Consider the following 15,660-nt stretch of genomic DNA (forward strand, 5'->3'; position numbering starts at 1 on the left):
GAGTCGAAATGCAAATCTGCAAAGTCACATTTGTCATCCGTCACCGTGACATCAAGTGGACTTTTGAAGCTGAAATAATGAGAGGATTAAGCTTGGAATAACGAGAGGAATAACATGGATAATGTTAGAACTTTCTTGTCGGAGGATTGTGCATCACAGTCAGTCAGTTAGCCTACAAGGAAGGGAGACGACGACTAACCTCACTAAAATTAGGTAAAAAAGTTTTATTTTTCACAACTGGTTTATTGACTTGTTAATAGCAATTTAGTGTGGAATATCTGACAATTAGATCCAGTCGGGTCTGTGTCTTCCTGCCGGTCCAGGTTTCAAATAATAGACGGGTCCATGTCAGGTCCGGGTTGGTTCCGTGTAGCACATTACATATTCTCTTCGGGTTCGGTACGAGTTTTTGGACCCGTGTAGACCTCTAGTCCAGACCTTTGACATTTTTAAAGTTCTTCTCAAGACATATTTGAGAAAGTTATTCAATAAAAGTTTGAGACTGAAAATGAGTTATTCAATAAAATAAATTGCCATGTAAAATTGCTAAATGTCAGATTGTTAATAAATGTAAAACATATAGCGCGATCATTTCACGTTTGATAGTAATAACAAAAATGATTTATGTGACACGACAATAAGAACTGAATGACTTCATGATTTCCATCAACACAAATATAGTTTGAGAAAAGCACTGACACACACCGTCACTCATCATGACTCACAAACACACACTGATCTTACTGTCTATATGAGGATTCATTACACACATTTATTCTGACATGTTATTTCACTGACAGAAGTTCAGCTGAAGTATTAATGTAATGAAGAGACAATAAGAGATAGAACATCTCACTGTTACTGATTTATCATGCAGCTCAAAGCATTATGGGTAGAATCTCTCTACAGTTCTACATTCCGATTCATCAACAGTTTCACTGATGATGTATTACAAAGAGATAACAATCCAGGATCAAGCCTAAACCCAGGATAGAGCGGATGAGTGAATGTGGTCTTGACTTTGTGGATGAGGCTCAGTGTGTCAGAGACGCTGTAGAAGGACAGAGTTCCTGCACTGTGATCCACATACACTCCTATTCTCCTGCTGATGGACTTTACAGGGAGTTCAGTCTTTATGTTATTGTGTGTGAATGAGTAACTGGAGGAAGAGCAGATCAAACTCCAGGACTGATTATTAGATCCAAATCCACACTCATGACCCGATCCCTTCCTGCTGACGCTCTTATATGACACTGATATAAACACATATTCTCCACTCCACTCAATCTCCCAGTAACAGCGTCCACACACACTCTCTCTACACAACACCTGATATACATCATCAAATCTGTCTGGATGATCAGGATACGGCTGGACTGTGCCAGTGTTAGTAATCACTCTGTTCTCCTCAGACAGACGGAGGTCTTTATTCACTGTGTTCAGATCCAGAGTGAACTGATGGGAATCTGATGGAGAGAAAACACATCAGAATCAGGAATTATGATTCTTTTATTTAGATATCCTGTTTTTGAAGAATATATTGAATCCTTATTTTAATTCTGTCTGTTTTACATCCATGTCCATGTTTATAAAAGCCAGTAAAGACATTAAGTTAATAAACATTTATATTTTAACTGACAAAGGTGAATAGCTGAAACGTTTGTACTTTTTATTTTATCTCCTGCTTGAACCTAATAAATGTATTTTTATAGTGCAGACCATTTTGCATTTTCATATTTTAAATAATTGAAATTCAAGATGAAAAGCACATTCCACATTTATATTAAAATAGAAAATGTTTCTTTAAAATCATAGGGATATTTCACAATAATTCTGTTTTTACTGTATTTTGGATCAAATAAATCCAGCCTTTTAAAAACATTAAAAACCTTTGTTACGGAGTAATGGATGTTGTATATGTGTATGTGTGGTTATGCTGTTATATGTGTTTCAGATTTCATTGGATCCACAGGCTGTCATTCTTCACCAGGGAAGATGACGACCCGGTTCACGTTGCCAGTCTCCTCACGTCACCCTGTTTAAACACCCGCATCTCCTCCGTGTCGCCAGCTTTTTGCTCGATTGCTGCTGCTTGTCGCCAAATCACCGACAGTAAAAGCACACAGAACCCATTATAATCAGTGACTCTGTCTACACTGGATGTGCTACCTTCTATTTCTGACGCACTCAATTGCACACCCTTTTGAAAACATTGCTCCCCCCGATGTTCTCCGTTGAGAAACGCACATGATCAACTCTAAATCTCTTCTGTCATGTTTTCTTTCGCCTTCTACAGGAAGAACATGAACACACTCAGTGAGTTTCTCTGCTTGTTTTCTTATGCCTGGCTCACACTACAGGAGTTTTTAGCCGATTTATGCCCGATTTTCTCCTCCCGCAAATCGGAGAAAAAAGGTCCTTGTTGAGGACCTCGATCGGTTACAATGTTCGGCGCAGATTATCTGGTAATGTGAGGCGTTCACAAGTCGAATCTTGCACCTCCCGATCTGCTCTCACACAAATCGGGTTCGCCCCGATCATATCAAACATGTTTGATATTTAGGATTTTAAATCCGGATGAGCAAGACTGTGATTACGTCAGTACTGTCACAATAGTCAATAAGGAACAAGTAGGGCTGTGGTGAGGGAATTTCCCTTAATGTAGTTTTGAGTGATTTAACAGCGCGATATGCAGTATTATCGCCATTTATTTATTTATTTATTGCTTTAAAGGAAGTGTTACGCTGTGGTCAGCAGGCACTAAAACAAGTACATGTTCAGTAATGAACTTGAAACTAAACAAAACGAAGTGAAACAGAAGATAATATCAAAATAATTGTCCACATAATAAAAGAATGTTGGGCCATTGTTATATAACAGTTAGTTCCGATCCTCGAATCTCACTTTAAGAGAGGCCTTCTGCTGATATTTCATCAGTATCGACATTGCTTGTCTCTGGGCATTTTAGACAGGTTGTCACTCAGTCCAGTTACATCGTTACACCACTAGGTGTTGGCAAGGGACTGTCTTTGAGTCATTCAACGAAAATGTAAAAAAAAAAAAAAAAAAACACTGATTCATTCAAAGATAGATGTAATGAAACAGGGTGTTAATTATTTTAATATTTAATTTGAACTTTGAGTTCCACTTTACAAGGCTCAGCTGAGCAGCAATGCGGCGCATGGGCAACGCTGAAGCTGATGAGTCACTTCATAGAGATCAAAGGCATTGATTCATTGAATTGACCAGCGCTGACGCCATTCATGGAAACATCCTTAAATGTTAAAAGGATGATTTTTGAAAGATTTTGCTTTCCTAGGACACGGCAACCTTTTGTTGAATATGACGATATTTTTCGGCTCTGCTTTTCAGCTTCTGATCTGCTGTGTGAGATCACGTGAGGCACTTCCTCTGGCACGAGAATCTTAATAACATTGTGTAGTGTGTGAGATGCGCCGCGATGTTCAAATCTTGTAGCGTAAGCAAAATCTGAAATGTGTGCTGCAACCATTTTAAAACTCCTGTAGTGTGAGACAGGCATTAATGACTTACATTGTAGGAAGTCGTTCCTGGTCCTGGGAACAATGCTGGTGAAAGTGACTGTGGAAATCAAAAGACATGAGTGTGATTATCATGTCAATAGAAATTGATCCTGCATCCGTTCCTAAGACATTTCTAATATGATCTTCTACATGATATGAGATGATGGAGGATCATTTCTGAGAGCAGAATCTCCAGGACTTTACCTCTGTCAGAGATCTTCTTCAGCTCCTCTTTGCAGAAATCCTCCAGTTTGTCTCTCAGCCGAAGGACAGATTCTCTCATGGCATCAAAAAAGGAGAGAGAACTGAAGGGATTGTCATTTCCGTCTGTAGATTCAGGAGGAGCTGAGAGAGACTGGAAACTCTACAGAAAACAGAAATCAAAGCTCATCACTTCCACACTTCATCAATAACCTGCACTACTGTCAGATTTGTGCGGCTCTTGTTGATCTTTAGTAACTCTCCTCAATCCAGCACTTTCACAGCATCAGCTTCATTCTTCTCATATTCATGTTAGAGCTTTTGACTCTTAGACTATATGTGAACTTTTTTTGGGAAAACTCTTGGATGATCAAACAACTGGCAATAACATAATTGTAACATATCAACATAAATGTAACAGATCAAGTGCATCAATGGAGTCGCATGGCAGGGTTGAGTAGATTTGATCAGGAAAAGCAGTTCAAAGGCACTTTCACAGCATCAGATATAATATACAGCCAATATATACAGCTAATATTCAGCCTCACTTCCTGTTTGAGGACTTCACTGCCAAATTCATTGATCTGTTACCAGCAAAAAATTATGAAAATTATTATAAAAGGAGTATCTGATTTTGGTAAACATTACCCAAAATTTGCAGTATAAGTCAAAGAATGTCAAAAGAAAGTAAAGAGATGATGGGAAATCTAGCTGTGTGAAACTGGCACCATCAAGATGGATTTCACATTGTTGTTTCCTAAGAGATTGAGATTGAGTCTGACTGATGATGATATAATAACCGAACACACAGATCAACACTTCAGTCAACGGCTCATTCTGCTCTCATGAAATGTTTCTCTGTGAGTCTCTTGCTCAAGTCCACTATGATCCTGTTCTTCTAGATCTCTGTTACCTGCAGGAAATGGATGTGATCCTGTGTGTGTGAAAGCTGCTCCAGCTTAGCGTCTCTCCTCCTCAGATCATTGATCTCCTGCTCCAGTCGCTCCAGTCGTCCTTCAGCTCGACTCACTGCAGTCTTTTCCTGATCTCTGATCCGCTGTGTCGCCACAGAGCGGCTTCTCTCAATGGAGCAGATGAGCTCAGTGAAGATCCTCTCACTGTCCTCCACTGCTGTCTGTGCAGAGCGCTGTTACACACACATCACAATCACACAGTGAGCTTCAGTGAGTCCTGACTGAGACTTCTCAATCTTCTCTTCTTCTCCACACTCACCTTATGAGACGCGACAGCCTCTCTCAGCTGCTGAAGATCTTTCTCTCTCTGCTGGATCCTCTGCTGGAACAACTTCTGCGTCTCCTTCAGCTGGTGCTAAAGGACAAACCAACGACAGGAGAAACATCACAGAAATCATCAGGAAAACAGATATAAATCCAATATTGGTGAAGTGGTCAGCCATTCACTGTGGTAGCGATTGGGGCCTCAGTCATTTCCTTCCGGTACTGGAATCAAACCCCCAAACTTCAGGTTATCGTCTGACTCTATAAACATTAGTCCCCGACTGCCCCCCTAAGGTTATTATAAAGTCATTATAGCTTCAATCATAAGTGCCAGCATTACTTCATCAGTGCCTAGTTTTTTTTTTATGATAGTTCACCCAGATGTAACGACTGAGACAATCAGACACATATTTGTTCCATTTAACAAATAAGCTTTAAAGCCCAGTCTTAGTAACGAAATATCCCCGCAAAAGAGACAAGAGAGCAGAAAAGGCCTCAATTGCCATAGCGACCAACAGATAAGATGGTTTTATTGCTGTTAAAAATGTGGTCATGTGGTCAAGACTGAGGCTGTAGGAAAGACCTACAGCCCTTAATAAAACAGACTTTCTTGCATTACTTGTATACTGTTTCTTATACATAAACTTATAATAGACTTGTATACTGTCTCTTATAAACATTTACATTTATTTTATGCATGCTTTATGAGAGAACTACTAGTTAATGTAACCCCACCTATATCGTGTCTCCCCACCTATATCTAATTAATCCTAATAATTTAAAGGTGGGGTATGTGATTCTCTTTTTTGTGCATTATTTCAAAATCACTTGAAATCCTATTCCTAACCAGAGTATGTGAGCGGTGCGGAGTGGGAGCGGAGTTGCGTGATTTTGCCACGAGCGAGGAGCGGATTTTTTTAATGTCGGAGCGTTGTGATTTTCTCTCGCTCCGAAAATGCTCCACTATCGCTCAGGACCAAACCACTGTGAGGCAACGGAGGGGGACTCAAAATGTTTCTAATCATATTTTGCATTTGTTTGCATTTGTATTGTTTTACTAGTACTTTCACAAACATTTATATAAAGTATATATCAAGTAATTAATTTTACACATGCTTTTAATGATATTTTTACCGACCCCCTCGCGATTTCTATCTGTGCAACTCCATTATATGATGGACGATTTTATAAGGCCCTGCCTGTTTACACGAGAACGCTCACGGGTGAAAACGTAAAAATATTTTATCAGATGTGCCTTTCGTTTAGACGGCGACAGCGTTTTTGGGGCTTAAAAACGCAAAAAAATTGAAACCACCCTCCAGAGTGGAAATCTTAAAAACGCTCCACCGTCGTGTTTCCGTCAAACGGTAAAAGCAAAAGTCTTCTAGACAGTGAAGGCACCGATCAGTGCTTCACATTGCCACCTTGCCGCTGAGTGCATAACACATTGAATTTCACACACTTTTGCGTCACCATATGCACGCAGATTTCCCCCCGTAACGGTCGTCTAAACGCAGAATAAAAGTTATTATTTTTGCGTTTTCTCTTTAGATCGTTTCCGAAATATTACCGTGAAGAAGGGGAAAAAATATAAATGTATTGTAAAAGGTATTGATGACAAAGGAGAACGTGAGTGCGGGGAGGTGATTAAAACGTCAAAAGTTTCCTTGCGATTCCTATTTTGCTTTGTTTTAAAGTGAGCTAAAGTATAGCCTAATTTATTGGTTTGGGGCTGTTCAAAATTCCAATAAAGTATGTGGATGTTCTTCTCTTAGTACTGTGTATTTGTTTTACAGTACATGCATCTTCTGATCAGAGGTTGGTGTTATTTAAAAAAAAAAAGAATAAAAATTTACCGTGGAGCGAAAACAGAGCGAGACGTATCAAGGGCGGAGTGGGGAGGGAGCGAGGAGCGGAAAATTGTACACCCAGAGCGGAGCTTGAGCGGAGTAATTATGAAATGCTTTGAGCGTGGAGCGCAAATTCTCTTCGGTCCGCTCCGCTCACATACTCTGTTCCTAACCCACTTACAGCCACTGAGTTAGAAGCACTGAAATGAAAATAAAGCAATTTAATCATCTGTGGAAGGGGCAGGACTCGAAAAACTCCAGCCAATCATTTCCAAGACCACCTAGAATCATTGGACAGTAAGTTCATCAATCAAACGGTCATACCATACCCCCCTCCCCCTCGCGCGCATGACCCCTTCGTGCGCAAACTCAATTCTCATGCGCATCTCGTCAGTAAAACCGGTTCCGTGATTAGTAGTAAATCGTCATCACCTGTAGTAAATGCTGCTCCATCTGAAAGCAGGTGATTATGATTTACTACTAATCACTGGCTCACTCTCGCGCATCTGAGTTTTCACTCGTGCATGATTGCGCGTCCATGTTCTTCGAATGGGTGGAGTCAGGGCCAGCGTTGGAGGAAAGAAGGTAGGACCATTTGAGTTGTGTATTTTCAAAATCTGCTGGCCGTTTTGCAAATCCCATACCCTACCTTTAATGACTCACACTTTAGTGTACATCACCTCATTAGGGTGGCCAGACGTCCCGAAAAATTCGGGACAGTGCCGAAATCTAAACTGTTGTCCCGAATCCCGAATCTGGCCCTAATTGTCCCGAAAATTATACTAAAGCAAAATCTTGAGTAGTTATTGTCCGATAAACATTAAAAACTGTCTGCGGAGGTTGAGTCGTCCTGCAACCAGTCATTGCCGGCTGCAGAATCGTTTTTGTTTCTTTTTTTGAAGTTCTAAAAAAAATACCGTAGGCACGAATTTAGATATTTAACTTCCAGATCCAACTTCAAACGTAAGATTTAGTAAGCTGACGTCGGGCCTCCACAACCTAGGTAGGCTATAGCTGTGTGAATTTAAAGTTTTATTGTTTCTGTTCATTTATCTAATTAATCTATATGAACAAAGACAATACAACCTTTTTGTCCCCTTTTTGTTTTAAGCCTTGATGAAGAGAGCGCAAGTTGCTGCAGCCGCGAGGAGGACAGTGATGAACGCGTAAAGGAGTGATTGATTGTTTGCGGCACTGTGTACAAAAAAATACTTAACTACACAATTATTTCGTTATTTTCGTTAAGCTTATTAGCGTTAGGCTATACTGTAAGGTCTGATTTACCCACTGTTACTTAGCACAGTCATTGTTTTTTTTTTTCACAATGACATTTGAGTTCATGACTAAAGACTAATGACAGACTGTTGATCTTTGAATAAAAATATGTTTGGTTCAGGTTTGAAATTCATTATCTTTTATTATAGGCTGCACAGTCTAATAGAAGCCCCACATCAAATTAATTATGCAAGTTCATCACCCCTTCTTCATTCAATGCAGAAGAAATCGATTAAGACTCATTGAGACTCAATGGATCTTTTCCATAGTTCCATGTCATGCTTCCGGTTTCATTCTGTCACTTACCATTTTACCCAAGTACGAGTGATTGTATGTTGTATGTTTAGATTAGTTATGTTTGTGATTTAGTTAATAAAACGTGTGCACAATACGGATTGGGTTCTGATTCTCTGCTTGCAACAAAGTTTATTTTAGGATTTAGATTCTGACTACAAACTCTTAGTAGTATTGTACAGGAAGAAAGACGTTTCCCTCCCCCGGAAATGAACATTTCTTAGAATTAATAAACAATTAACATTGAGTGTTCATGGGACGAACATGATAATTGATTGTAATATTCATTTTACTACATTAAATTAATTATATTAATTGATCCAAATATTCATAATTAATTATTACAAGTTATGACTGATTATTAATATTTATTTTGAGCTAATTTGCTACACAGAAATGTACATTCTTTCATTGTTTACTCCTCCTCATGTCTTTCCAAACTGATTTTCTCTTGCAGAAAACAAAAGAAGATATTGTGAAGACATTCAGGCGGGGATGAGCTGAAAACAGACATGAAGTCGGACACTTTCTGCTTCCCATGCTGTGTTCGCATACTTTATCACAGCTGAAGTGAAATAAATGCAATATTTGTTAATGTAACGAGCAGGGGCGTTTCCAGCATTGAAGGACATCTGGGGCTTAGCCCAGACCATTTTATGTAAATACAGGGATCACTCGAATAGTTGTTTTTTTATTACAGTAACAATTTACTTTCACAGGGTTCCCACACCTTGGTTAACTTCATTATTTTTGTGGGTGGAGCCTGGTACCCCTAGGGAAGAAAATTTTTTACATTTTTAAAGATAAATTCATTAATCTGGTGCACTTTGAGTCACCCGAATCCACTGTTAAAAATAAATAATCCACCCGCAAAACCGCCCATATTCTTTGATTTAGATATCTGCATCTGATCATTACATTACAATTATTCAGATTCTCACTGTTAAGCATGATAATATGGTAACATATCACATTGAAGTAGGCTGATTTAAAATGAACATTTATTTAAAATAAAAGTTCTTTTGGCAAAATTTAATTTCCTTAATAGCCTAAACAGAGGCTTTACTCCCTTCAAACTTAAATTGTCAATGCTTCATTACATCACTGCTTGAAAAAACATTTTTTTTGTACCTTTTATAAAGGGAATTTTCCCCCTAATTTTATTAAATGTATGCTCCATCTTTCATTTCAAATTCTTAAATTTGATCAATATATTCAATTAAAATAATAAGACACTAGGCTGTTACCAATCAAATTAAATAATTTACATTGAAAAATTATAACTGTATTAAATTCGATTATTTTAAAATATTTTTGAATATACAAATAAGGAATGTTGAAAAGAATGATACTTTATGAAACTTAACCGCCAGTAGGAGGCGGCAGGCGACCGTCTTAATGAGCGAGTCATTGAGTCATTCATTCAAACGATTCGTTCAAATGGCTGATTTATTCAGAATGAGGCAGTTTATGAATGGGTAATTGAATCTTTGACTCAACCCATTCGTTCAAAACGCTGAATCATTCAGTAATGCAACAAGTGTTGCTGTGAGATGCGCGATGGTTCTGCTGTGATCTTTGTTTGGAACTATTTTCGCTGCTGAAACAGAACAAAAACATTGAATTGAACATTATTGAAACTGTTATGAAATCAGTCTCGGTTTAAATCTTGATGGCATTCAAGAAAACAGCTCTCTGGTCGTGTGTAGCCTAGGCTATATATTGTTTCTTAACTATAATATGTTATAAATAACCGTGCGAGCCTCAACAGCATGTTCAGTGTTTTCTTATTACATTTATTTAGAATTGTAATTTAAAGGACGATTAAATAAAATGATGCAGACAAAATTAAACTGCGGCACTTCTTATGATTTGCGTCACAACAAAGCTTCACATTTCAAATCAAAAGCTTCAAATTTGAAAACTTCCCGCAAAATGCGGGACAGGTGGTCCCCCTTTGGTAATATTAAGCGGGTTTTTGATTTACACACTGTTTAATGTTTGATGATGACCACGTTATTTTATATTTTGAGTGAGTGAGCAATCTTCTATCACTTGTTTCAGCTTCTTCTCCTGTGTTTTTATCCGGAGGAGATTCTGTACTAGAAGATGCCAGTAACAGTTACAAGTGCTAACGTATAACATTAGCCAATCGTAATAACTAGCTAGTTAAACAAATAGGCCTACAGTGAAATCCAGCCAGATTCTTACCCACTGACTTCTTTCCGAAAAAACCCCAAAGTCTCGTTTGCTTCGTTTTTCTTTAATTTTTTCTTTCCTGCTCGCTGACTGTCTCAGTTATTACCTCGCACTCTTGCGGTTGACTGTGCTCGCTCCTCCCCTACCTGCTGCATATTCAACAGAGAGGAAGAAACGGAGTAGCCCATAGGCTACGACAGCAAATATATGTATTCTATAGGCTAGATTATTTTTAAGGTCTATTTTTACAGGCTGTGTGCAGTATATGCAAAGCCAAAGCGCAATGAAATAAATCAACTTATGATTTCGGGGGTTTACATAGGCTATTGTCCAGTTTCATATTTGTTCAGTGACAGTCATTACATTTGGGGCTTGACTCAAAATATTCGGGGCTGAAGCCCCGGTAAAATCGGCTGGCGCCGCCCCTGGTAACAAGGTTTGATGTTATGGGAAGAAGGAGGCGGGAACCGACGAACAGTTAATTTTTTTTTTATTCCAAAACAAACACTAAACGAAAGTGAAGGATAACTGCCACACACACATTATAAAACATAAACAAAACATAATGTAAAAGTCCAGCCCTGGTCCTCTCTTGTCCTTCCCTGTCATCACTCCTCCTTTTATGCTTCCGAAGCTCCTCCGTGAGATACGAGAACGGTGCAGCGCGCAGGTGGTAATTTAAATACCAATGTAGTGGGGTTTATGTTTTTTAATCAATTTTATTTTGATAAACATGACACAATATAACATTACGATTACATGAACTGTTATAAAAACCAGATTTGTGAGCATTAGTGGAACTGAAGGGGTGAGAATAATGTCATTGTGGAACAGCTGTGTCGTCATCAGAGCTCGTGCAGCTGCTCTGGAGAATCTGTGCAAATGAACCAACCAGCTGCTCTTGAATCATCTCGCGCTATTTTGATTCGATCGGTCTGCGCAGAGCTGCATGAAGTTGAATAAGCCTATTCTTATCACTTTAGAACTTAAATTATTTATTTTATGCTACTTTAATGTCCTTTTTTAAGATTGAAACTTTTGGACCCTATTGATGTAAAAAAAAAAAAAAGAATTGCATCACAATAAGTGTATTGTGATTATCACTAACATTTTAGTAACTAAACTGAATTTTATTAGGTTTAGTGACAACATGTTACAATGTTTACATGGTACAATTTCTGGTAAGCTATGCTTTTTTATTATTTCAATTCAATTATTGTGATTTGATTTAATATTGACTCATTTGGATAAATATTAGGTAGGCTACACAAGATAGGCGTTAATTTTTCTCAAGAAAAAAAACAACTCACCTAATGCTGTAAACATACAGAGAGCCCTATCAGCTGGTAGTATTATTTAAGGTTAAAAATAACTCAAATTAAATAATGCATTTTTTTTTTATTATAATAACAACTTTATTTAATGATATAAGTAAAAAATATAATAAATATGTAATATAGTACACATATTTAGCAAAATGCTCTCTATAGCTCTTTTTTTTTCTAGCCAACTAACGTGCTATAGCCTATATGCTCATCAAATGGCTTTCCTGAGGTAAATGTTATGTGACATAATTGTTCTCCAGCTGTTTTATTGACTCCTTTGTTTGATTGATTGGTCGATATTATGTATGAGGAATATACATTTCGGTAAGTTGTACTGTATCTTTCAACAGTGTTCGTGTTTATTTACTATTAGCTAGTAGAGATGATCGGTTCGCGTGCCGCTAGGGATCTGTCGCGTCACATTTACAAGCGCCAAAATGGTATTTATTGTTTTAATTTAGTAATAAAATTGACAGAATCTGAGAGCTGAGGGTTTTTTTATATCCTAACTAACCTGCTCTGTCTAGTCTGTCGGTCTCCGTGTCCTCTTTGCTTCGCGATTTTTCTGTGCGTGAGAAAATGGATGTGTGGCGTGAGAGTGTGTGAAAAGTGTCAATTGCGTGTGTCACACGGTGAATGCGTGAGGGTTGGCAGCTCTGCCTCTTTAAGTTCATACCTGTTTCTCTGTCCTCTGTGCTTCAGCTGATACAGCGTCGTGGTTTTTATGTTCATCCATCATACACAGCACGCATATACACTTCTGGTCAGTGCGGCAGAAAACCTCGAGGAGCTTGTCGTGTTTCTGGCAGATCATCTCCTGCAGTCGTCCAGTGGCATCTGTCAGATTGTGTCTCTTTCTTTTAAAGAAACTCTCATGTTGTTCAAGGTGATTCAGACAGTAAGACTCCAGACACCCCAGACAGGACTTGACGGCTTTGCGTTTTCTTCCATTACAGATGTCACACTGCACATCTCCAGCTCCAGCGTAACAGTCAGCAGGAAGTTTAGTCTTCTTCAGTTTCTCCAGCACTTCAGCCAGAATGGTGTTTTTAGCTAAAGCAGGTCTTGGACTGAAGGTCTGTCTGCACTGAGGACAGCTGTAGACTCTCTTCTGATCCTCCTGATCCCAGCGACCTGTAATACAGCTCTTACAGAAACTGTGTCCACAGGGAATGGTCACTGGATCCTTCAGGAGGTCCAGACTCACTGAACACAGGAACTCATCCTGAGTAATTCTGGCTTCTGCCATTTTACTGCAAACTTACAGAGATACCAACACACAACAGCTCAACTACACTTCAGTTTCAGTTTCCCTGAACTCACGTGTTTCTTGTTTCCTGGTTCTGTGTTTGAGTGTCGTGTGCTAAACAGGCATGTCTGTGATGAGGTTATGATGGTAATACATCATGTATTACCTGTACAAGAAATTATGTCTCAGTCACAATAGCACTTCAGTGCATTGGTGTTTATTGACAGTCCTTCTGAATTTGGTCTACATTAGGTAACCGCTGAGCAAAATACACACCATCATATCGATGCATGTATATATGTATATTTGTATATGGATTTCTTTAAGACTGCAAGGGAAGCTCGGCTTCCCCTATAATGTCAAAAAATGAATGGTCAAATATATACTATTGTGTTAACATTTTATTGACTAAAAATGCGTTACAAAACGTTCATCTCAAAGACGAGTTCATTCAGAATCAGTTACATATAGCATGTCGGCTGACTCGATTTCCTTCTCATTCCCGTAGCGTCACAGTGCATTTGCCTGTTGAAGCCCAGCGTACATTGACTTCAATGGGGCTTCTTTGAACAGTTTTTTTCAGTGCTTCGAAACTAGATGGTCACTGGATAAATGCTGCGATTATGTCCCGCCCCGGGCTTCTGCGTGATGATTGGAGGGTCTTTCGAAAGGCTGCATCTCCTTTTGATTGACAGCGATTTCATACAATAAAAAGTCACTGATGCTGAAGCTATTCGAGCTCAGTCCCATCGCGGATTTTGCAAGTGTAGTCGAAAGACAAACTGCAACCTATTTCTTGGTATTTGCTTGTCGGAATTGCTTGCCAATTTTCATAATGCATTTCACACAATTATACATTTATATCTTTATTATATTGTTACTTAATATATTTTTTATATTATTATTAGTAATAATTAAAAAAATAACTATTAATATAATTAAAAAATATATTATTAATAGTAGTATTATACTTTATTATATTATTATTTATACCTTTATTATATTGTTACATTTATACAATTATAGCTAACTCTGCTGGCCTTTGAGAGAACACTGGAAAAGACGCCTAGTTGGTATGACAGGGTCACAGAGCATTTTATTGAAAAGGAACGTAGAAAAATGGACAATTTTTATGATGTAGGCCGAAAATGAGCTTCCCCTCTTTGAAAGACCAGCAGCCGCCACTGGTATATATACATGCTTTTGCATCTGAAGTCTTCATATATATATAATATTTTTTTATAACACACATTTATTTTATAATCAATCATATTGTCACAACAGAAGAGAACAGACCCAGGAATCGACTCAACATGACTTTAATGAAGATACCAAGGCAATGCTTGAGATTTCAAACTGGATATAAAGCATTTCCTTTGCAGGTTGCACGGCTAAAGAGGATCTCAAGGCTGCTGTGTTGAAACGGATGAAGAGGATGTGGAGAGGTGTCCAAAATGGACAGCACGTAAGAATTCAAAATGAGGAATAGCAATATATTAGATTGATTTTAGCACATCTAAAATGTCCTTAACTCCAGGACAAACATAACACTCGTATGCAATGTAAGACCATGGTTGTCCCAGAGCTTTCAGTGTGGAAATTGTTGTGAGTGGTGTTTTTGTACCCCTATATTATTTATAATATTATTAAGCATTTTGTAAATAGTGTGATGAAAATGTGTTGTAACTATTATAGAATAAAAAAAATAAAAAATAAAAAAATCTCTTTAAATTAATAAAGTTCAGACAAAGGGGGAAAAAAACTATAACTAACAGTGTAGAGTGCCTTTTTGATCAATGTTGATTTCATCAAGATTTCTCACCTAAAAGACTACTAAGTGTTCTTTTTCAGGGGCCAGAAGACTTGTGCTCATTTTGGCCAGCTGAAGGGTAAGCAGTAAAACTCACGATGTATCCTAATATCATGGCCTAGGAAGTCAGCCAGCTGATCGAGCTCAGTGTTGTTCAAATTGAGAATTTCCTCAGCTTTGTGGAAGAGAGAGTTACAGTACATACTAGCGCATCATACTACCATTATCACTGATACACGTGTCTGCTGACATTTGCGTTTCTGGCCTCCAGAATACAATGCTGGGAAACATCTTGGAAGAAGCATCATTAGAAGTCATTAATTAGTGAAAAGCTAAACATCAAAGGACCAATTTTTTTATTGATTATAAAACAGTGTTGAGCTGTTGTGGAAAACTGTTAGGCACTGTAAATAATTTTTTATTATTAAGTAAAGATAATACAACATAGTATATTTAGTCTTATTTTTAATATAGGGCTGAGCGATTACTGGAAAGTAATAACACCGTCTCAACTATAATTGTATAGGCCACATGATATATCTCTGAGGCCTAAGTTACATCATGTGTTGAGTGTCTATAAGATCAAATAACATAATCTTGATCCCATAGGTATCCAGGAATTGAACGAAACCAACTAAGTAAACTAAGCTGGCTGGAAACGCCTGTTTCCAAGTGGT

The 15,660-nt window shown here is 38.1% G+C and overlaps 1 protein-coding gene across 1 annotated transcript; it reads right to left on the bottom strand.

Moving 5' to 3' along the window:
* Positions 1-588: 588 nt before the first annotated feature.
* Positions 589-13,215, bottom strand: LOC311081658 (tripartite motif-containing protein 16-like). The gene is made up of 6 exons (XM_084112268.1): positions 12,601-13,215; positions 4,977-5,072; positions 4,657-4,890; positions 3,747-3,906; positions 3,553-3,600; positions 589-1,466 (listed from the first exon to the last, which is right to left on the bottom strand). Exons 1-6 carry the CDS (start codon positions 13,171-13,173, stop codon positions 904-906), a joined length of 1,674 nt encoding a protein of 557 aa, XP_083968394.1. The 5' UTR covers positions 13,174-13,215; the 3' UTR covers positions 589-903.
* Positions 13,216-15,660: the final 2,445 nt, after the last annotated feature.

Source organism: Abramis brama (assembly GCF_963993115.1).
Source record: "Abramis brama genome assembly, chromosome: 4".
In the NCBI taxonomy this organism is placed as follows: Eukaryota; Metazoa; Chordata; class Actinopteri; order Cypriniformes; family Leuciscidae; genus Abramis; species Abramis brama.

Bases quoted from the DNA above. Each gene is read 5' to 3' on its own strand.
- LOC311081658 (XM_084112268.1), bottom strand. From the start codon at position 13,173: ATGGCAGAAGCCAGAATTACTCAGGATGAGTTCCTGTGTTCAGTGAGT. The intron at 4,891-4,976 runs GTGAGTGTGGAG...TGTGTGTAACAG, and splicing joins AGGCTGTCGCGTCTCATAAG to CGCTCTGCACAGACAGCAGT. The intron at 1,467-3,552 runs GTAAGTCATTAA...TCTCTCCATCAG, and splicing joins CAGGAACGACTTCCTACAAT to ATTCCCATCAGTTCACTCTG.